Source organism: Bos mutus, chromosome 15, assembly GCF_027580195.1.
Source record: "Bos mutus isolate GX-2022 chromosome 15, NWIPB_WYAK_1.1, whole genome shotgun sequence".
Taxonomy (NCBI): domain Eukaryota; kingdom Metazoa; phylum Chordata; class Mammalia; order Artiodactyla; family Bovidae; genus Bos; species Bos mutus.
Window position 1 is genome coordinate 16,017,151 of NC_091631.1, and position 23,073 is coordinate 16,040,223.

A 23,073-nucleotide genomic window follows, 5' to 3' on the forward strand; every position below is an offset into this window, starting at 1 on the left:
ACACCGAAATCAGAATGATTATATTCCTTGCAGCCAAAGATGGAAAAGCTCTATACAGTGCAAAAACAAGACCGGCAGCTAACTGTGGCTCAGATCCTGAACTCCTTATTGCCAAATTCAGAGTTAAATTGAAGAAAGTAGGGAAAACCACTAGACCATTCAGATATGACCTAAATCGAATCCTTAATGATTATAGAGTAGAAGTGAGAAATAGATTTAAGGGATTAGATCTGATAGACAGAGTTCCTGATGAACTATGATTAGTTTCACTTTATAATTAAACTGAAGGTCAGTCAAATCAAATGAGGGAGGTAATTAAGTTCCAGTGCTTGAATAAAATCATCCTGTTCCAATGTCTGTGCTCTTTTGCCATAAAAGTAAAGGAAAGCATGGCATAGTTGATTTAACTTTTCCCCTAAAAGTCTGAACAAACTCAGACTGTATTTGTATACTATTCCCAACCCATCTTCTATAAGTAAAAAGTTAATGCTGCCGCCGCCGCTGCTGCTAAGTCTCTTCAGTCGTGTCCGACTCTGTTTGACCCCAAAGTCAGCAGCCCACCAGGCTCTGCCGTTCCTGGGATTCTCCAGGCAAGAACACTGGAGTGGGTTGCCATTTCCTTCTCCAATGCATGAAAGTGAAAACCTCCTATAATTAATACTAATTCTGTATAGCAATCACACAAAGGCAATTGATTGCCATCCCGAGCCCTTGGACAAGTCATTAAACCTCTTACATATTTGCTTCTTCAATTGTAAAATGGAGATTATAATGTGTATTTAATCAGATTGACTTGGGAATTAAGGTGATATCATAGAATCTGTTTCACCTACTAAAGAAGTAAAACAAAAGCCATTCAACCATGGGATGGTCATCAGCTAGATCGTGGGGTTGAATGGCAGTTCTCCACATAACTACAGAGACTCAGAGACTTGATGGATTTTGCCCTTTGCCTAAATGCAAGTCTCAACCAGGGGAGAGGCCAGTTTTCAAATTTTACATTCAAGTATACATACAAGCATCTATGGGGCTTCCTCACTGGCTCAGCAGTAAAGAATCTGCCTGCAATGCCGGAGATGCAGGTTCGATCCCTGGGTGAACTAAAAGGAAAAGGGGAGGGAGGGGGACAGGAAAGGAAGAGGCCCTTAAATAAAACTCTGGGTGGTTTTTTATCACTATTATCACAGTAAAGTTTTATATCTAGATACCCAGGCTCCTAAATTAAATGTCAAATACAATCCTGCACTGGAAACGTGAAGTGTGGCTGCTGTGGGGGAGTCATGACAGCTCCATTGCCTGCTTCTCGTTGGCCACGTGCCTTTTAAGCTCTGGCAGAGAGTATATTATCAAGGGTCCTGTCAGTGCAGAGGAGCTGGAGCAGTGGGGAGAAGGACATCACGAAGTGTTAATTTTATTAAGCCATTTAAAGCTCAATCCCTTTGATTTCCAACAATGCTCCAGCCCACCAGGCGGCTCAGAGACCACGTCCACCTAGTTTTAAAATACCTGGAGTCGATTTGTACGGTGCTTCAGTTAGGAGCTCGGGTGCTCCGTGAGAAAGAGAACAGTCAAAAGGTAAAGCAGAAGGGGAAGGGGAAGTAGGAAGGGAACCCGTATGTCAGTGGTATTTACTTTAAAGTGGGGTATATTTCCTAGTATGTCTCAAATGCCACACTTGATTTCTTTTGTGGCTCTTAATTTCCTTATTTTTATTTTAATTTGGCACCAGATAGTTATGCTAACTAGAGTTTGCTTCATAACAATAAACATAATTGCTTCTGTGCATTGATTTCTTATTTCTACTGGGAATCTATGGACAAACAGTCGCATACTCTCCAGGCAGATATGTTTGCCTCGACTTGAATGGGCAATAGACACGGAGTCAACAACCAGCAAGGTCGCCCTGCAAAGCCCAGAGTCAGCCAGCCAGGCAACAACACCTAGGGGTCTCAACTCAATTTATTTAACTCAATTTATTTGCATGTCATTATCACTCCAAGAGGTAGCAATGGCCCTTTGAAACCCACAATCTGTAAGTGTCACTAATCCCGGGAAGTGTTAATTGCTATAAGTGCAGAATCCAGTTAGTTATAGAACAGGTGGCTTATTTTTCTCCACCAGTATCAGAAGGTCTCCTAAACTCTTGGAGGGGTTGAGGGAGGAATCTACACCCACCATGAACCCTTGCCTTTCTGCTGGAAACAGTCATGGTTCTCAGACTAGGAGACAGCTAACAGCAGCCACCATTTACAGGATATTGTCCTGTGCGTTTTAAATGTATTACCTCATTTAATTTTCCTAACAACCCTATGAAGTATGTACTATTATCCTCTATTTTGCAGTTGAAAAAAACAAAACAAAAAAACCCCCTGAGAAATGGGGAGGTTAAACACAGGATCTGCTCAAGACTGCAGTTATCAGGGCATCTGTCCCAGGGAGCTTTTAGTAACTATAAAGTGCTGCCTCCCCTAACAGAGGCTAACGTTAGACCTCTGACCTTCACTCCTGCTGGAAGAGGAAAGGGGAAAGAAAAAGACTATTCACCGATGACATTTCAAGGGAAGGGCTGAAAAAAAAGTGACTCAGACAATAATCTCTCAAGAGCTTTACTGAGATAGAATTCACATGTCATATAATTCAGTGCTTTTTAGTACATTCACAGAATTGTGTGATCATTACCACAATCAATTTTAGAACATTAGCAATCACTGTCTCCCCATTCCTCCATCTCCCTCAGCCCCAAGCAACAAGTCTATTTTTCTTCTCTAAAAATGTGCCTATTCTGGACATTTCATATAAATGGAATCATGCAATCGTGCAATATTTGGCCTTTTGTGAATGACTTTCACTCACATGTTTCCAAGGATTATCCTTGTTGCAGCATATGTCAGGACTTGATTTCTTTTTACTGCCAAATAGTACTCCACTGTATGGATATACCACATTTCACTCACCCATGCATTGGTTGGGTTGTTTTCACATTCTGGACAGTGTGAATAATGTTGCTATGAACACTGGTGTGCAGTTTTGGTGTGGATGTATGTTTTCATCTCTCTTGGGTTTATATCCTAGAATGGAATTGCTGGATAACACAGCAACTCTTAAGTTTAAACTTTTGAGTAATTGCCAGATCATTTTCCAAAGTGACTATACCATTTTATATCCCCCTAGAAAGCTCAGTTGGTGAAGAATCCACCTGCAATGCAGGAGACTCTCGTTCGACTTCTGGGTCGGGAAGATCCACTGGAGAAGGGATAGGCTACCCACTCCAGTATTCTTGGGCTTCCTTTGTGGCTCAGCTGGTAAAGAATCTGCCTGCAATGCGGAAGGACCTGGGTTCCATCCCTGGGTTGGGAAGAGCCCCTGGAGAAGGGAAAGGCTACCCACTCCAGTATTCTGGCCTGGAGAATTCCATGGACTGTATAGTCCATGGGGTCGCAAAGAGTCGGACACAACTGAGCGACTTTCACTTTCAAGAAAGTTATGAGGATTCTAATTTTTCCACATCCTTGTCAAATGGACAAAACTTCTCTTTATTGGAAAACTACAGAGCTGTAGTCCTAAAAGCTGTCAACTTTCTCTCACTCTGCTGTAACTGCCTGGGTGACCTTGGACAAGAACCTTTATTCCCCTGGCACCTCAGTGTTCTCATCTACAGAGTGGAGGGACTGGAGCCAATGGCCTTGGACATCCCACTGTGCTCTGCATTTATTCATTCAGTCCCATGATGGGAGACACCCTGACAGTAGTGAGACAGATAATGCGAAACAGGTAGCTTGGAGCTGACTACACAACTGTGTATCTGACTTTGCACTAACTCAGTTTCCATTGTGCCTGAATAATCTTAGACTGTGACTATCATGCTTGCGTCAAAAAAACAAATAAACTCACAGAATCTGCTTACACTATTAGGGAGAAAACAGAAATGCCTTATTAGGTAAAGTTTCCATTTGGCAATAAAGGCAGACTGGCATTCAGGACTTGAGCTTTTGAAACTGGGGTTCAAAGACAGAAGTGAATTCAAACGATAAAATATATGTATTTATAAGGAATAATGTCAGGAGATAAAAGCAGGATACAAACTATGTATGTATGTGTGTGTGTATACAGTGATATAGTTTTACATATATATAAACACACACACACAAAGAATTCTAACAGGTATATATACCATTGTCTCTTAAACGGTGCTGTGGGCAACCCTCTGCTGAAGTTGGGCTGAAGGTCCCTGCCTGGTTCGGAGTCAGCCCTCCACATACGGGAGCCCTCCATACCCACCGTTCTGGGTTCTGTGTGCACAAATCCAACCAACTGCAGACTGTGTAGAACTATAGTATTTACTACTGAAAAAAAAATCCTTAAATAAGTGGAACCTCGCAGTTCGAATCATGTTGTTCAGAGGTCAATTGTATATAGAATAATAGGACTATTCTGTCTAAAAGGCCAAGCACCACAATATTAACCAGCTTTTTCACTGGTATGTTTCAAAGTTGACGGTATGCATCAGGCTGCATACTAGAAAAGCAGAACTGTGAACTACCAAATTAGATGTTCTGAGTGAGGCTCAAGAATCCTCAATTTTAGAAAAAAGTACTGAAAGCTTACAAACCACTGCAGGCAGCAGCAGATTGGCAGGCTTTTCCCCTTTTTCATTATAGTTGTCTGTACTTTCCATATTTTTCTACGAAGAACATGTATTACTTTTATAACCGGCGGATGAGAAAAGGGGAAACTGTTTTGTTTTTATAAAGGCAGGGAGTTGGTGAAAGATGGCAAAGAGCTTGCTTCTCTTTTTTTCACTGCCCCAGTGTCTACATGTGATGAAAAGAGGTCACATTTGCTTCTGGGTCATTTCTATGCCTCAGAGCCCAGACTGGACCTGAGAAAGCACTGGTATGTTTCCTAAAAGAAGGGTGAGAGGGAAAGAAGGTAAAAGAAGGGTGTGAGGGAAAAATAGTGAAGAGTCATATTGCTAGACAGGCTACGTGTATAAATATCAACTCATCCATGGGGTCAACAATAGTATGAGGTATGTAACATGAAACAGGATGAATCTGAAGTTAATTTTAAGCTCTATTCCCATCACTTACTAGCAAGCTACTTAACGCCTCTGAGTCTTAGATTGCATATCCATGAAACAGGGCAGATAATAATATTTCTTTTCATATGGTTGTTGTAATAGATAATGCATATCTATTATTATAGGGTTTCCCAGGTGGCTCAGTGGTAAAAGAATCCACCTACCAATGCAGGAGACATGGGTTCAATTCCTGGGTCTGGAAGCTCTTCTGGAGAAGGGAATGGCAACCCAGACCAGTATTCTTGCCTGGAAAATCCCATGGTTGTGGAGCCTGGTAGGCTATAGTTCATGGGGTCATAAAGAGCTGGACATGACTGAGCATGCACAAGAAGAAGAAAATCTATTACTATGTGCCAGGTACCATGCTCGTAGGGCTTGAGGATACAGAGATAAACACAATTCATGTCTTCCAAGATTACTATTTACAATTTTTTTATTTAAAGTGAAGAACTAGGTCAATAATTCTAATAACCCTCCAACCAAAGAAACACTTTTGAATGAACCAATTTAATAACTGGGGCATCTTAATTATTTGCTTCAGATGGTTGATTAAATACTGCCTCATTGAATACTTCTATCTTGTGGCAGGACAAGGACTGGCACAAGGCCTGGCTTGACCCAGGTGATAACAAGACACTAAGAATTCAAGTTCGGTTTGACTTCTATCCACTACCATTTGTACATGCAAAACCTATCATTTTAACAATAGTCTGATTAGCACTGGTGTGAAGGTCTGGGGTATGTTCTATGTCAATGACATCAGCTATTAAAAAGTACCATAAAGTCCTCTTTCAATTATAAAATGCTCTGTAAATGCTAAATAAAACAAGAAAACAATCCTCAGTTCTATTTAATTTCACGTTGCTAGATAATTCTTTGGTTTCACACTTCAGTAAGAATACCTTTAGAGATCAGAGAAAAAAGGAAAAGAACCTGATTGTATTCTAAACAGTTTTAGTATGATTAGATCCCATGTTTAATCCCACTCCAGTCAGAGAGAACAATGTGAGCCACTTGGCTCGAGTTTAAGATGCTTTTTTGAGGATAACTTCTTAACAAATTAGTATAAATTCTAGATACACAAACATGGTTTAACTGTTTGTTTCAAGCACACCAGCTCTAAGAAGCAGTCAGTGGTGCATCTTCTATGGAAAGAAAAGTAATCAATGTATAATGGAGAAAATGGCTATCATTAACTGCATGATGAGAGGTTGGTTACACTGATCTTAGCATGTTATACTTTTGATTCAATGCTTTCTGGGAGACTGAGCAGAGGGAAGGAAAGGAAGGGAATCGATGTGTTTTTTAAGTCTCAGGTTTCCCCTGGGTAAACTATGAAAGATGATTACACAGTCACTACAAAGGAAAGCTGTGAAGAACTCATGTGCTTTAAATTTCCTAAAAATCCAGCCTGGACACACACACACATACAAACCCCTAATTAACTACATCTTTTAGTTTCCCTAAAGTCTAGAATAAATATAAGAAATCTAGAGACCAAAATCCTGCTTTGTGCAACAGATGTTTCTGAAAAGTTTGGCTGCAAAAAAATGTTTGCAAACTGGATCATGTCAAATACATGAGGATTACTTAATAGACCACTTTCAATTAAACATAATAAAGATTGCTATTAAAAATAATTTCTTTCCACTGTACACAAGTTCTGGATCCCTGGAGGTCTGTCCCCTTTAAAACTAGGCTCACCCCAGCAACACGCAGACACACAACCTCATGTGGACCTGTGCCTTATTTACCAGCCGTCGCCGGTGCTCTTTCCCATCCTCAGGCTCAATCCTAGTAGCTGGAATTTGATATCTCTTGCTGTTCCTCTGGTCTTGGAACTCAGCCCACTCCTAGACCATGACGCTTTGATCATCCTCCTCATTCCTGACCAGAACTCCTTTCCCTTTATTTGGCTTTGTTGCTTCCCTGTTGGACATAACTGTTTAAAGGAACCCTGTCCTCTCAGGGAGCCTGGGCTGATGACTCAGCTCACCTCCCTTCCCCTCTCTTACTCCTCTGCTGCCTCAGCTCAGTTTGTTTTCTAAGCCTGGACTTTTACGTATTTCATTTTTTTAAAGGTTGAAATCATTTGGACTTATTTACAAGGGCTCTTCTGGCTATTTGCAGAAAAGAATGAGAAAAACCAAAACACAAGAGGGCAGGAAAATAACAAAGATCCAACACAGTTTCTAGTCCCCCCAGACTCACTGAATCAGAATCTCTGGGATGGGTCCAGTATGCTATATTTTAATAAGTCCTCCAAGTGATTTTCATGCACACTAAAGTTTAAGAACCATTGCTCTGAAGAAAAGAGGGTATATGACGAATATTTTGGACAAAATGAGGCATCTCATTTAGAAGTCTATATTACTGACACTGAAGAATGTTTTAGACATTCTGTGTCTTAAGCTACAGCTATGGTATAATTTTTGTAAAATATCCTAGAAACGTTTATTTCCATATGAAAAAAGGTCTAGAAGGTTACATAGCAAAATGTTAACAGTGGTTAACTTGAGGGAAATTCATTTTAATTTCCTTTATGAATATTTATATTTTTAATCTATAAGCATATATTATTTTATAATTTTTTTTTAAAAAAAGGTTAATCTAGGCATCTTCCACTTCTCTCTGGAAAAACTGAGATGTAAAAATTAACTCAGTCCCCAGCAGACTTCAGTGTCTGGACTAATCAAGTTTTGTGAGGCTTTAGGGAATTCCTGAGGAAGGGAGGCAGAGAGAGTGCTCAGTGCTCCATGACTCAATCAGTGCTTCTACGTAAAGCTGCTACACCCGGAAATGACAGGTCCCAAAGCCTGAGAGATTCTGCCCTTCTTAAATAGGCCAACATAAGAAAGGGGTGGTAGGGTTAGGAAGGAAGACAGAACAGACTAAAAATGCACGAATTCTTTTGGAAGACACCAGTTTATTTCTGGGAAAATTTTCTTTGTTGCAGAAATTATGTATTTAAGTGTCCCATTTTTCATCCCCTCTTTGTAATCTGACAGTCATTCTGCAATGACATTGGTCCTTCTTCGAGCTGGCTCCAGGTAAAAAATGGCACACACATATGCTGGACAAGAAAGGGGCTTGACAATAAAACAGACTGGTGGAAAATCACCCAGGATGAGACAAAGAGAAGATGAAAGAAAGGTGCGTGTGTATAAATATCCTCACGATCAAGCGAGGTCCTAACAAATATCCTTTAGCTTATGATGCACTGTGGGAAAATCCTGAGGCTTGCATGGGTTGCTCGCAGGGGACTACTCAGTCCTTCCACGTCTGGCAAGTTTCCCGTCAGATGCACTATATGCATTCATAAAGGATCCCAAAGCACTTCACCTGTATTGTCCTCAGGCACAGGAGCCACTCAGTGCAATCGGTACACATCCTCCTGCTCTTCACTGCCTCTAAGCATGTGGGTGTGGCAGAAAGAGGAAATACATGTTTCCTTCAGGATAGCTGTTGTCCCAGAAATCAGAGAAACTTGGTAAAAAAAAAAAAAAAGCTTTCTGCTATCTTTAATAATTAATTGGTTCACTTTCACTAAAGGAAAACTACTTTAATGTAAGTAGTTTTGAGGGGGTCTTTCTACTTTGAGCTACCAAAATTGACAAAAGTTACTCCTTTTTTTTTTTTGGTATCAAGATGCTCTGGAACCCTAGCTACACCAGAAGGCAAGAGGTGTTACTGATGTCCCAAGAACTTTCAATGCTGTATAAAACGAAAATTATTTTGTAGACGGGTAACTGCAGCCACCTTTTGAAGAGCCTGTCGTTGTCTGTGGCTCTGGCTCATACAGTGTTTCCCAATAGAAAATGGAAGCATAATGTGATTATATAGGAGAACAGAGATGAAACCCAGTGTTTGCAGCATAATAAAAAAGAAAACAAACACTGGAATCAGATTTTGAATCTCAGCTCTAAATTACACTCTACTTGGAGCTAATGGCCCTCTCTCTCTGAACCTCAGTGTTCTTATCAATAAAATGGGAATAAAAGCTAATGTACAAGGTTACTGCAATGATCACAAGTGTGTAAGAGGAGAACGAGAATGAAGCATTGGTGCTTCATGGCACAGTTTCAGTTTGGGATGACGGATAAAGCTCTAGAGATGGAGAGTGGTGATGCTGCATGGCAAAGTGAATGTACTTAAGGTCATGGAACTGAACACTCCAAAATGGTTAAAGTGGTCAATTTCATTTTGTATATTTTACCACAATTTTTAAAAAAGGTATGTAAAGATCCTAGCACAGTGCCTGGCTCTTAGCAGGTACTCAGGAAATGCTAGTCTAATTCCTCTTATAAAATTTTTTAATTAAAAAAATGACAATACACAAAGTCAAATAAAATCATGCTCCTTTCTCTCTTAAATTGTGAGAGGCTCTGACTCTCAGGCAAAGCCAGCTGGCACCAGTACCGGGAGCACCACAGCGAGCGTCTGGGTAGGAGAAGGGAGGCTGCATGAATCATAATCCCTCAGGCATGTTCAGTTCCCCGTCCACCCCCAAACCCTGGTATGGCACCTCCCAGAACACCAATCCTAGAGCACCCCCAACATCTCGCAAAGAAAGCTGGGAAGCTTAAACCATTTCCCAGACCAGACTCCAGGTCATGAGGACAAAGGCATTCACTGTGGCAGCTGGCTCCTGTAAGCGGGAGGGTGACAAGACACTAGTACTGAACACCAACTGCATAGGCCTGAGCTTATTCCAGTCCCCAGCATTAAGCTGATTGTATCTCTGATGCCTGTGGCTGGATTTAATGGACACAGGGACCAGTAGTCTCAAAGGCCCAGTAAAGGAAGATTAAAAATGCACTTGTCTGCAGTTCAGAGAAAACAATTAATGATTATGTGTTGTAAGTCATAAAATAGAGAAGGGGAAAAATAGATGACTTATCTCTAGGCACATTAGAACACTGCTTTTGATGGGCAGGCTTAATTAATCTTGATGCAATGTTCAGACAGACTGTCATTAACATCCCTCGAATTTAGCCCAAGGAGAATGAAATACTTGGGGTACCAATATCCAATTAAATCCAAAACAATACTTACTTTAGGGTCTGAGCTCTTGAACTTTAACCTTTCCACCAACTCTATCATAGCCGCCTTCAGTCCGCCTGAGTCTTTGCTCTAGAAGAAAGGAAAGTCAGGGGTCATTAGACAGCACTTCGTTACTCTCTAGAACACAAACAGTATTTCCCGGGACAATGAAACGGAAGGCATTTTTCTCCCTTCCTATCAGCAAGAAGACTAAACAACTAAGGAAAGCTGTGTTGCCCCTTTTCCTCTTCTCTATGGACAAAGACGGTTGGGACATAAATTGCCCAGTGACCTGAGAGAACAATTGGAATGAAAATTAAACACAATTTGTATAGGGTGACTCACTGCTTCATCTCAGGGCTCAACTGTGCCATTATTCACTGAGGGCCAAAGCTTTGCAAGAGATTTCTATCCAAGATGTCTATTTTATGACCAAGTGATTTTGATTTTAAACTTCTAGATCACAAATATAGATGTATGCAATACTAATTATTCTTACAAAAATGAAAACAAACAAAAAAAATGCCCCAAGATTTAACTGGAAATGGCATTTCAGGGCGCTGGTTGAACACAGGTATTTGAGTCAGACATAAAACGTTTCAAATCTGGGGTCTACGTTAACTAGTTAACTAACCTCAGGCAGGTTACTGACTGTCAAAACCTCCTCCCTTTTCAACAAAATGAAGATTATAACAAGGGTTATTTTGAAGCTTAATTGAAATGGTGTTTGTAAAGGCATGAGCATAATATGTGGCACATTGAGGGCTCAATCAATGTCCCCTATTATTACTATTGTTGTTACTGCATTATAATGATTTAGACTAGCACAGTCCAATAGAAATATAAGGCAAAAATGCAAGGCACATATATAAGTTTCCAAGTAGTCAAAAAAACAAAAGGAAATTACTTTGAATACATTTTACTTAACTCAGTATACCCACAATATTGTCACTGCAACATGCAGTTTCAACATGAGGTATTTTATATGTTTTTTTTTCGTACCAGAGCTTTGGAATCTAGTGTGTATTTCATACAGCCCAATTCAATTTGGACTTACCAAGTTTCAAGTCCTCTGAAGCCACATACAGCTAGTGATCACTGCACTGGTTAGCACAGACCAAAAGCACAGACTAAAGCTACACTGCCTGGATTCAAGTCCCAAATCTACCACTAGATCTGCGTGACCTCAGGCAAATCACACAGCCTCCCAGGGCCTCAATTTCTTTATCTATAATATGAAGCTAATAACAGTACCCACTTCAGAGGGCTATAGTAAGGTATAACAAGCTCACATACATCAAGGTACTTGGAACAGGGCCTGACATGTGGCAAAGACAATAGATGTATGAGACATGTTTACTATTATTATCTGTCTCCCTCACAATATTTAAAACTCCTTAAAGGTAATAACTACATCTTTTCTCTGTATCTGCGTCCAGCATCAAGGCGTTTTAAAAAGTATGCTGAACAAATGAATGAATGAATATGCAATCTTAAGATACAAATGCCTTAATAATAATACGTGTGTGCAGCACTAGATGAAAAGTCACATGAATTAGTTTGTTTTCTTATTTCAGCTTCTCGGGGATAGGACAGGATCTTTACACTAATTTCACCAGTGATGGAAAGGAGGTATGAGAAAATCAAGTCATTTTTATGGGTAAGGGACAAAAACAAGTGTAATATAATCAAACATGACAAACATCTGTTCTTCAAAATTGGCCTCAGACTCAGTGATATTTTCCCAATTTGGGAGGAAAATTCCAGTTTCTCCAAAACAGGGCATACTTAGTAAGTCTCCATCATATAGATTAAAATAGACTAAAGCCTAAATCCTTTCACTCCCTCTACCCTCCATTCTCTCCCAAGTCTACAGTAAAAATCTGATGTAACCTAAGATGGATATCTGCTTTAGATGTGCTCTCCAGACACAGCTGACATTCCCACCCTAACTGTGGTTCTAAGTTTTAGTTTGTATTTTCAAGATGATGACATCACTTCCCAAGTTTCATCGCCAATTTAAATCTTTAATCTCTGGTCTCACAGCAGACAGGTGGGAAAAGGAATCTGGAGGTCACATACCAGGAAGTGCGTGAGACCCAAAGTACCTAAAGAAGGGTTAAATTGCCAGACACAATCCTGCTTTTATGAGACATCAGACAATAACGCCTGTCTGGTGATATCATTCCTCTAACCTGCTTCTCATTGGCTGAACAAGCAGGTCACTTGTCCCTGGAAAGCTCTCTTCCCCCACATCCCAGCTGCCAGCACCCATTTTAAGCTCTTCAGCAAGAGCCCTGATATATTATGACTTCCCCACCGCCCTGCCTCCCCCCACAGCTCTAGAGAACAGAAAGGAATGCACTAAACTGTGTCTTAAAACATTCAGAAGAGAAACAGGATGACGACGGAATCCCTAAGAAGCAGACAGCCTGCTTGCCGGCAGATGTGCCTTGTGAGGGGAGATAAGGGAACCCTTAGCCTTCTTTCATAAAAATCCAGTGGGTCAGCAGAATCCTTCTTCCTAGCAACAGCAGCACTGCCTACCAGGCGAGTGACAGAGGAGAGGCAGAGACCCTTCCTTCAGGAAATTCACCCAGACCACTCCCCACCCCGCTTTCTTTGAGAATATTCTCAAAGATAATTGGGGTGTATATGGAGCCAGCCTCTAAATGAGTGGTGGAAAAAAAAAACCGTCCCTAATGGCTTAAAAAAAAAAAAAAAACTACCCTCCCCCCCAAATAAGCAGTTGGGAGACTCTCCTCTGACAGCTGCAGGGCTGTCAGAGTGAAAATGGACTACCCTGGCCCCAAAGCCACTGCCTTTCTTTTTTCACACACCCTGGTCCCTTCCTGCACCTCAACAAGCCTTGTACACAGACGTTCAGGCTAGTACACCCAAGTTCTGGGAACATCTCTTTCAGTCACCCTGGGCCACACCTGGAACATAAGAATGCACATATCAGGGGTGGGGTCTAATGGTTTGATTCATCTTTTGGAAGATGGGCTCAGAAAAAGCCTCTGCAGGCCCTGAGAGCAGGGTCAGGACATTTCATTAGATAATTCTTGGATTCTGGATACTTGGGAGAGTGGTCTAGAATGGGGCAGGGGGGTGGTGGTGGTGGTGTAGTCGCTAAGTCGTGTCCGACTCTTGCGACCCCATGGACTGTGGCCTGCCAGGCTCCTTTGTCCATGAGATTCTCCAGGCGAGAATACTGGACTGGGGTGCCATTTACTTCTCCTCTAGAAGGGGGCAGGCATGGGCAAAGGAAGGGCCCTCTAAAGCACAGGGCAGGGGCACAGGTTGTCTATGCCTAAGGTGGTATTGAGTATGAGTGTCTCCAAAGCATTGATTGGGTGGTATTGTGTTTTAATAGTTTGCTGAGGGCACTCATCAGTCAAAAGATAACTGGAATAGGTCATACTTAAACATACTTTCCTACTGTGGTGGAATGAAAGAAGTACCTCTGAAACTTGTGTTCTAACTGAGAAGTCAGAAGAATTCTAACTGTGGACACATGTGGATCCATAAATGGCCAGGTTCTACTACGTCAGTCCTTGGGGCAAGCACTGTGATGGTGATGAAGTGAGTGTCTCCTGATGGTGTTCTTCCTCACCTCCTTCCCACACGTAAGCCTATCCTTGTCTATGAACCTCTTTCCTCCCCCAAGAAGAGTGTAGATTAAAACAAGACAAGTGCTCTGTTGTGACACCCACCCCTCAAATTACAGAGCTGGTCAGTAGCAAAATCAGGATCAAAAAGATCCAAATGACAAAGATTTATAACATATACAAGAGAAGAGGCTGGAACACATGGAAAAATACATGAGGGATTCCTATAAATAAGAAAAAGCCAAATAAGCACAAAAGAAATCCCAACACAGGATATGAACATAATAGAAATGTGAAATGGCTAATACACATATGAAAAGATGTTAAAAGATGCTCAAACTTACTTGTAATTTTGATATCATTTCTTATCCATCATACTTATCCAAATCAAAAAAAGTTTTGATTTGATAACACCATGTGATGAGAGACTTTGGGGAGGTTGGGAATTTTCATATGTCGCTGACATAACAAAGCTACTTTGAAATCACATGCCAAGCAAGTCCATTTTTCACCTTCTTCCCTTGAGAAACACTAACATGTGTCAAGGAGGTATGCCCAAAAATAATTATTGCAGCACTGTTTTTAATAGTAAAAACCTGGAAATAGCCTAAGCATCCATCAATTGTGGGTGGCTAAATAAACTATGGAATTACAAATGAGGTCTGATATGGCAAATAAAAAGAATGAAGTAGACCGGTATGTACATGGCAATGCACAATGCTGAATTTTAAAAAGCTTGCCAAACAAGGCATACTATATCGCTTATTTAAAGAAATATAAACCTATTCTATGGGTTACATATGTATGTAAAAGATTAGAAAAGCAATGACTTGGGGCAACTGGTAGTGGGAATAGTGGTAGGAAGAGTCTTAGACTTACTTAAATGTATTCCTATTGTCTAATTAGGATTTAATACACAAAAGGCGGGGGGGAACGGAAGACCGACCCAGAGTTTCTGCTTCTAGTGTCTCTCTCCTTAAATTTGCCTACGTATAAACACCAGGGCACTGTTCCCTTTGCAGCAAACATGAACCAAAGGTATAAGATTCTCCACCTAGGACTCATGTATCGATTTCAGGGAGTTTGAAACCCCCAAACTATACACAAGATTTGGAAAGTACATGCACTATTCTGTGAAAAGGGACTGGCACATTCCTCAAAGTTCCCCCAAAGTTTAATTTTCCTAGTGTAAAGGGCACTGCATAAAGAGAAGGGAGAACCAGGCTTCATTCCTACTAATTGCTATGTGAGCTTGGAAAAGTCATTTTATATCTCAGAGTTTCTGTTTCTCAACTTGTAAATGAGGAAAAGGGGCCAAATCAGAACCTACAAATTCACAGGTCACAGCCTTTGTTTTGTTTTTAGAGTGTTGTCCCACACCAGCATGCTAGGAATTTTAAATTAATCGCCAACACTTAAAAACCAGGAGATATGCCATATGCTAGCTTCTTCGGAAAATCTGAAAGGTCTGACTGTACTGGGCTCCCCTTCCACCCAGCAGCAACTGGCGGAAGCTGAGTAGCAACTCCCCACTTCGGGCAAGGCAAGCTCCCTTCAGTAGGCCACAGTTACTCTGGATGGCTTCTCATTTATATTACCTTGCTGTTCCCTGTAGACATCTCAAGTTGCCACCCTTAGCAGCAACTCAGAGTTTTTTTACCTCTAATGGTTTTTGTATTTGAACACCAAGAATGGTGGCATGTCTTTCCTCCAAGGGATTCAGAATACCTCATAAATACATGTACATCCAAAACAGAGAAATAATATAGTTCATTCTAATGTAAACATTCTTTGAAAAATGGGCAAGAGGTAGAAACAAAGGTGGAATATGGCAGGTAAAGGGGGCATCAGAACAGGAAGTGTTTCTTGACAACCAGTCTCTATACTTTCAGAGGAGTCAGTCTAGTCTAATGCCTATTACCACCTGGGACCAAAAGAACAGTCACGTGTCAGCAGAAATGTAAAAACAACTTAGTATCTTAAATGAAAATGAAACGAAATCAAGTCGCTCAGTCATGTCCGACTCTTTGCGATCCCATGGACTGAAGCCCACCAGGCTCCTTGGTCCATGGGATTTTCCAGGCATGAATACTGGAGTGGGTTGCCATTTCCTGCCACTTCCTTCTCAGTATCTTAAACTGGCTCCTAAATACTGAATTCTGTATTACAAAGAAGCAGAAGATGCTGGGTTGCAAAAGAATATTGGCTGCCTGTTTGTTGTTGTTGTTTTTTTCTTTTCTATCCCAGTGGCCTTGCATTGGTACCATGCTTTCAAAAAAAAAAAAAAAATCAATCCAACTTTCTATCATTTTCACAAAAAGGTTTTGGGGGAGAAACAATGGAAAAGGATTGGGAGATAGAATGTATAAGAAGTCCTCCTAAGGAATCCAACCATAAAGCAAAGTCCTGACAAAATGAAATTAAACCGGTTTTAGTATCATCACACCATGTCCAAAAATTCTTTTCCAATTTCTTCACATGACTTGATTTTCCAACTCCAAATCCACTCCTATGTTAGGTAACCACCTTTACACAGTTGCTCAGATGCAAAATCATTTTTTGGGTCTGAGAAAACCTATCACCAAGTCTTTTCAGACCTAACTCTAAAACCTAGGCCAAGTTCAATTACTCTTTACCATCTCTACTACTCCCTGCTTGTCTGAGGTCCAAGAAGCAATACCGCTCCCCTCACCTACCCTACAGTCCCTTCTCCGCACAGGCAACAGAGTGAAATTTAAAATATAAAAGGATATATATGACTTCCATTCCTCATACACATGAAGTCAGAGTCTATCATTCACCACAAGTTATACCCCACCAGGTTCACGCAGGCCCAAAGGATGGACAGGAGGACAGTGGGGGTGCCTATAATGGCTTTCCCCAACTTGTCCCCATTTCTTACTGGAAAGAAAACGGAGGCTATTTTCTAAGCAGAAAGAAAAGGGTGTATTGCCCCTGCCTCCTCTCTGCTTCTATAAAAATTTCCCACAGTTCAGAATGTAAAACAGAATTTAAAGAGGACAACCAGCAAGACTTGTGAACCTAAAATTAGACATACCAGCTGTGTTTTGGTTAGCTAGTGCATAAGGCACCAGCAGGACACTGCAATATACAGGAGCCTCTCCTCTGAAGACAGGTTTTTCACCAGCCTTTCTACCCACCAGAATACAGCAGGCAGAAGGAGCAGAAGGAGAGGGGGCTGACCAGTTTCCACCCAAAGAAACTTGGTGTCCGAACTTCTGTCAGACTAACTGGTCTGGAATTGAACTCAGAATAGAACCATAGATGGCTCTGTAGGTGTAGCAAGAGTCACTAATGGCTGAGGGATTATTATATTCCAGGCACTGTGCTAAGATCTTTACGTGTATTATTTGGTTTTCACTACAGCCCTAAAAGGAGAAATAATTATTGTGGCCATGTTACAAATGATGAAACCAAGATTCAGAAAGAGAGGATGAATTCTCCAGCATGACACAGGTAACAAGTAGCAGAGCCAGGATTCAAATCCATGGAGGGCAAAGCCAATTAAGGCAAGACAGCCTGGTCTTTCATATTCATTCTCCCATTTCTCCTTAGTAAGACACTCCAGTTTTAGCTGGACACACCATGGCCTGAAAAAAAGACTGCTTCCTAGCACCCCCTCTTGCAACTAGATAATGCCATGGGGCTGAACTCTGACCACTGAAATATAAACAGCAATGTGTGCAACTTCTGGAAGGTTCTCTTAAAGGTTCTCTTCCCTTCTTCACGTTCCTGTGCCTGCCATCCTGGAATTCAGATATATTGGCTGGACCTCCAGTAGTCATCTCGGTCTGTGACAAGGACTATACCCTGGGGATGCCATAACAGAGGTAGAGACAGCCTAGATTCCTAGTAAGTTCATGATTCCTCCATACCAGCTTTAGACAGCCTGCTGCTGCTGCTAAGTCGCTTCAGTTGTGTCTAACTGTGTGTGACCCCATAGACGGCAGCCCATCAGGCTCCCCCGTCCCTGGGATTCTCCAGGCAAGAACACTGGAGTGGGTTGCCATTTTCTTCTCCAATGCATGAAAGTGAAAAGTGAAAGTGAAGTCACTCAGTCGTGTCCGACTCTTCGCGACCCCATGGACTGCAGCCTACCAGGCTCCTCTGTCCATAGGATTTTCCAGGCAAGAGTACTGGAGTGGGATGCCATCGCTTTCTCCGTTAGACAGCCTATTTCCTTACATACAAGAGAGAAAACATCCATCTTGTTTGAGCTGTCATTATTTTGGAGTTTTCCACATTACTTCACTATTTTAGATGCAGTTGAACTTAATATAAACATTGATGTGGTAAATCCCTATGCAATAATCTCTTTCCTTGATGCCCTGTGATTATTAGAGATTATTATACTTCATATCATACATTTACAGAACATATCATGTATATCTACTCTCCAGCAGGCACTGTGCTAGGTGCAGGGAACAGAAAGATGACATACAGTCCTAATCCTAGAAGAATTCATAACATAGGACACAGACGTGTTGGGAAGAAATAATAGTGAAATAACAGGCTGTTGCTATGGGAACACCGAGGCCAACCGCCCAGCACTTGAGTGGTACCTACCCAGTACAAGCACATCAAATACCCAGCTCAAATACCGCATCCTCTAAGAAAGCCTTCCTGATTACGTCTCCAGCTGAAATTAACTTCTCTTTTCTCTGAGCCCCAGTGCGTGCATTCTAAGTTGTTTCAGTTGTGTCCGACCTTTGCGACCATGTGGACTGTGGTCTGTCGGGCTCCTCTGTCCACGGCATTCTCCAGGCGAGAATACTGAGCCCCCGTGACATACTATTTGTACTTCTTTTCTAATATTTACACACAAATAGGCGTGTGAAAAAGAATATGAGCTTTCCGATGTCAGGAATCTTTCTTTTTCTCGGTATCTGTCACGTGGTTCACCCTAAGTGCTCCAAAACTCACACAAATAAAATCAGCTTAAAAACACCAGGTTTTGACAATAAAGCTAACTATATGCTCTAGTCTGGATGTATTTTCTCTAATATTCTATTGAAGTTAAAAGCAGATTACTCTATCTGATCAAAAACTAGCTAAATACATCTGAACTGAGCTTAATTTATAAATACATGTTCAACAGGAACAATTTAGCATAACACAATGCACATCAGGGTCATTGTCCATATAGTTATTTGCCATAAATTATGGATTTACCACAGTGTATTTGGAAGCTTTTGCTTGCTTGGTTTTATTTTTTTCATTCTTGATTAATTTCTGACATCTGTAAAGGGCATCAATATTGATTTTTTTTTATCCTGGTATCATGTTGGCTTGATCCCTAGCATAGTCACTCACACACACACACACACAGGCAAGATTCTCATCTCTACCCCACATATCTGGACTAAAGTATTTGCTTCACCCCTTCTTTGTGCTGCCTCCTCTTCCGAGAGGTCATGAGCATCTGTGCTCCTTCCTGCCACATGACAGGTTTAGCCTCTGGCTCTGGATATTCAAACACACAACAGAAACAAGAGTGTGAAGCTGAGCCAATTATCCCAGACTGAACTGTAACTTCAAGCGGAAGACACACCAACACCAACAGATCTCTAGCTTCTCAATTGTGGGTCAGATGCATGGGAAGAGAAAAGGTGGATGTTATCAGTGGACAGACAGGGCAACCTCCATTTGTGGGCTGTGTCAAGAAAGGTGACACCACAGGCACATAGTCCTTTATCCCCAGCGTGGCTTAAGAATTACATACCTACTACATCAGCAAACTTACCCTGAAAAGTAATCACCTGATAGCACAATATGTCTATTAATCCATTCTGCTGCTGCTGCTGCTAAGTTGCTTCAGTCGTGTCTAACTCTGTGTGACCCCATAGACAGCAGCCCACCAGGCTCCCCCGTCCATAGGATTTTCCAGGCAAGAACACTGGAATGGGTTGCCACTTCCTTCTTCAATGCATGAAAGTGAAAAGTGAAAGTGAAGTCGCTCAGTCGTGTCTGACTCTTTGCGACTCCATGGACTGCAGCCCACCAGGCTCCTCCGTCCATGGGATTTTCCAGGCCAGAGTACTGGAGTGGGGTGCCATTGCCTTCTCCAAATCCATTCTATTCTGATTGAAAGATTGGGGCAGAGAAAAAGAGGGCACTTCCTGGGAGAGAGTGCAAACAAAGTCTGGACTGTTTCTCACAAGAGTCCCCTTGACACTATGTACCCTTAATTCCATGGTCTTCCTTCTACAAACCAGTAACTCCAGTCTAACCATGAGATGAAGAGGTGACAAATCCCAAGAGAAAGACATTCTACAAAATACCTAACCATTCCCAAAGATTTTTATTTTAGGCTGGGGTGAGGCCAATCATAGCTATTTTCTAAAGAATCCCACTCCACAGCTGATTCCAAAATGTGGCAACAAGGTGAGAAACACACTGTCTTGTTAACCTACTTCCTACTCCTCTTTCATTCCATAATGGCCTTTTCGCTGTCCTTCCAATACCCCAAGGTCACCTCTACCTTTTTTCTTCTTAGATTATAAGTGTAATTTTAATAATAAAGATTGGGGGAAGAGTCATACCCTTAACAAAATTTGATGGCTTTTCCCCTGCACTTAACCCTGCAGAAGCCCTCTAGGCTCCCTCTAATGAAGTTCCACCCACCGTGAGTGCTGAATCCCCTTTCACCTTAGTCTTAGCTTTTGTCTTCTTGTGTCTTATTCTATACAAATAAATGGTTTCCCAGGTGGTGCAGTGGTAAAGAATCCACCTGCCAATGCAGAAGATGCAAGAAACGTTGGTTCGATCCCTGGGTCAGGAAGATCCCTGGAGGAGAAAATGGCAACCCACTCCAGTATTCTTGCCTGGAAATGCCATGGACAGAGGAGCCTGGCAGGCTACAGTTCATGGGGTTGCAAAGAGTCAGACACAACTTGAGCACACACATACAAATAAATGACACTGAGTGAAGGACTGTGTAGCCAGTGCTTTATGGTTTTATTAGAAGATACCCCAAATCCATTCAGTCAGGAATAAAACTATAAATAGGGACATTACAGCAGAAATTCAACCCTTTGCCTCCCTACCAGAGCTGCTTCTTAGGAGCTGACCGCACGGGCAGAGCCACCGGCTGTCAGGAGACGCAGCAGTGGCACACCCCGCCTCCAGCCCCTCCAGCCCCAGCTGTTCTGAGCATGCACCCCAATCCTCCCAGCCACCTGCTACCAGTGTGCCCTCCCTGAGCTACCCCCTGCAGTTGTTCCCACTTAACCAAATATTCTGCCCTCCTAATATCCATCCAAGTTAAAGACACATCTAAGGACAAAGGGAGTGGCTTCAAAACCTTTGGATCTGTCCATAGCAAAGCAATGTTAAAAACCCCACAGATGCTTATAAGTACTTGCTGGAGTCTGTCAATCACTTCTCCCTTTGCCATTTTATAAGACTCCACCTTTTCTTCGGGTGATCTTAGAATGAACTAGACAAGTGCATTTCAAACCACAGAACTTAACCCACTAGTGTGCAATGAAATCAATTTATTGGGAGAATCTTCAGGTTTTTTTTTTGGACAGAAAAGAAGAGAAACAGAGCAGAATATATCATATGCAGTAAGGTTAACAGTGTTCCATTTGTGTCAGTTAAATGTGTATGTGTGTGTGTGTGTGTGTAAACTAGACCACAATGTAAACTATATTTCCCCTACTGTAAGTTATGTTAAAAATAATTTTTTAACTTGCTGGTCTAGAGTTCTGAATATATGTAATTGCACTTACATTGTTCAACCAAAACAATTCATTAACTATAGCTATGAAAGCAAATTCCCATGGCAACATAATTTTCATATGAAAATATCCATGAACCAGATCAAGCTCCTTTGTTAAGACTCCATGACCTATTTTCACAATAAGAAACTATGGTCACAGTAAGAGAAACCTGCGTATCTGAGATGAGATGTTCTGAGCCAGATGAGAGGTCATAATATGGGCTGTGTAACTGTATTTCTATGATAAAGCTGGAGCACAGGCTCAATACAAGTTTGGACCCATAGAATCCTTTGGAGACCAAATCCTCTGGAGCCAAACTGAAATACAGTACAGGAGGAAAGGCAGGACTTTAAAGGTCATTTCAGAGATTAAGGGTTAAACTCATCCCTTCGAGGTGTTTGCCTTAGTCCTTCTGGCTTAGCCTTCAGGTTGCCTCTGCCTAGATCCCCTCTTGCTCTACCATCTCCCTGGTTTTCTGACCATTCTGGCCTGCCAACTCTTAAGTTTGCTTTACTCTAGCCCTTGGCAACAATTTGATCTTCTACTGCCAACATAAGCCACTCACGGTCCAGTCTGGCATTGAGATCTCAAAACATATATTGTTTAAATTCCTCTTAACTCTAAACTTATACATTTAGCAAGACTCCTCCTATAATAGTAACAAAGACAACAGCTAACATTTAAAGAGCACTTACAATGTGTTTGGAGAAGGCAACGCACTCCAGTACTCTTGCCTGGAAAATGCCATGGACGGAGGAGCCTGGAAGGCTGCGGTCCATGGGGTTGCTGAGGGTCGGACACGACTGAGCATCTTAACTTACACTTTTCCCTTTCATGCATTGGAGAAGGAAATGGCAACCCACTCCAGTGTTCTTGCCTGGAGAATCCCAGGGACGGGGGAGCCTGGTGGGCTGCTGTCTCTGGGGTCGCACAGAGTCGGACACGACTGAAGCGACTTGGCAGCAACAATGTGTTAAGCATTGTTAAAGTTGTTAAGCATTGTTAAAGTTTTATCACAAACTAGATTATTTTACTCTCACAAAACACTATTTCTTAACTTTATACCCATTTTAGAGATATAAAAACACAGCCAACTGTTAAGTAACTTGTCCAGGGTCTACAAGCCAATGGCAGAACTAGGATACTTCTGTCCCTCTCTAAACCCACAATGTTGTTTCATTTTTTCTTTGTATCACTTACTACATGCTTATGTGCCCATTTGTTCTATTTCCTTCCAATACAATGTATGCTCCAGCAGAAGTAGACTTTTTCCATCTTGCTGTTTCCAACGCTTAGAAAGTACTCGCCCTTGGCTGATGCTCAGTAAATATTTGGTGAAAGAATAAGTGCAGTATAACAAAGATTCTCTTCTCTAGACATTATCACGCCAAAACACTTTTAATATTCTAAGAGACCTACTCTCTTGTCAATAGGTAAATGTACACTGTCTTCAAAAGATATGAAACCAGACGTGAAATGAAACTAATTAATGCTGCAATCAAGCTCTGACCAAGTTCAAATTTTTACTAGGTAGAAATGATCAGCCCCTCTTCCTAGCTGCCTTTCAGAGCAAATGGTATGCCCTTTGTGAGGG

At 41.5% G+C, this 23,073-nt stretch overlaps 1 protein-coding gene across 4 annotated transcripts in view; it reads right to left on the minus strand.

The window, feature by feature from the left end:
• Positions 1–23,073, minus strand: part of TRIM44 (tripartite motif containing 44) — a 113,978-nt gene that overhangs the window by 84,231 nt on the left and 6,674 nt on the right. For all 4 annotated transcript variants that reach the window (XM_070383547.1, XM_070383546.1, XM_005890909.3 and 1 more), the window contains exon 2: positions 10,136–10,213. In XM_070383547.1, the coding sequence (XP_070239648.1) occupies positions 10,136–10,213 (78 nt within the window). The remainder of the gene's footprint in view (positions 1–10,135; positions 10,214–23,073) is intronic.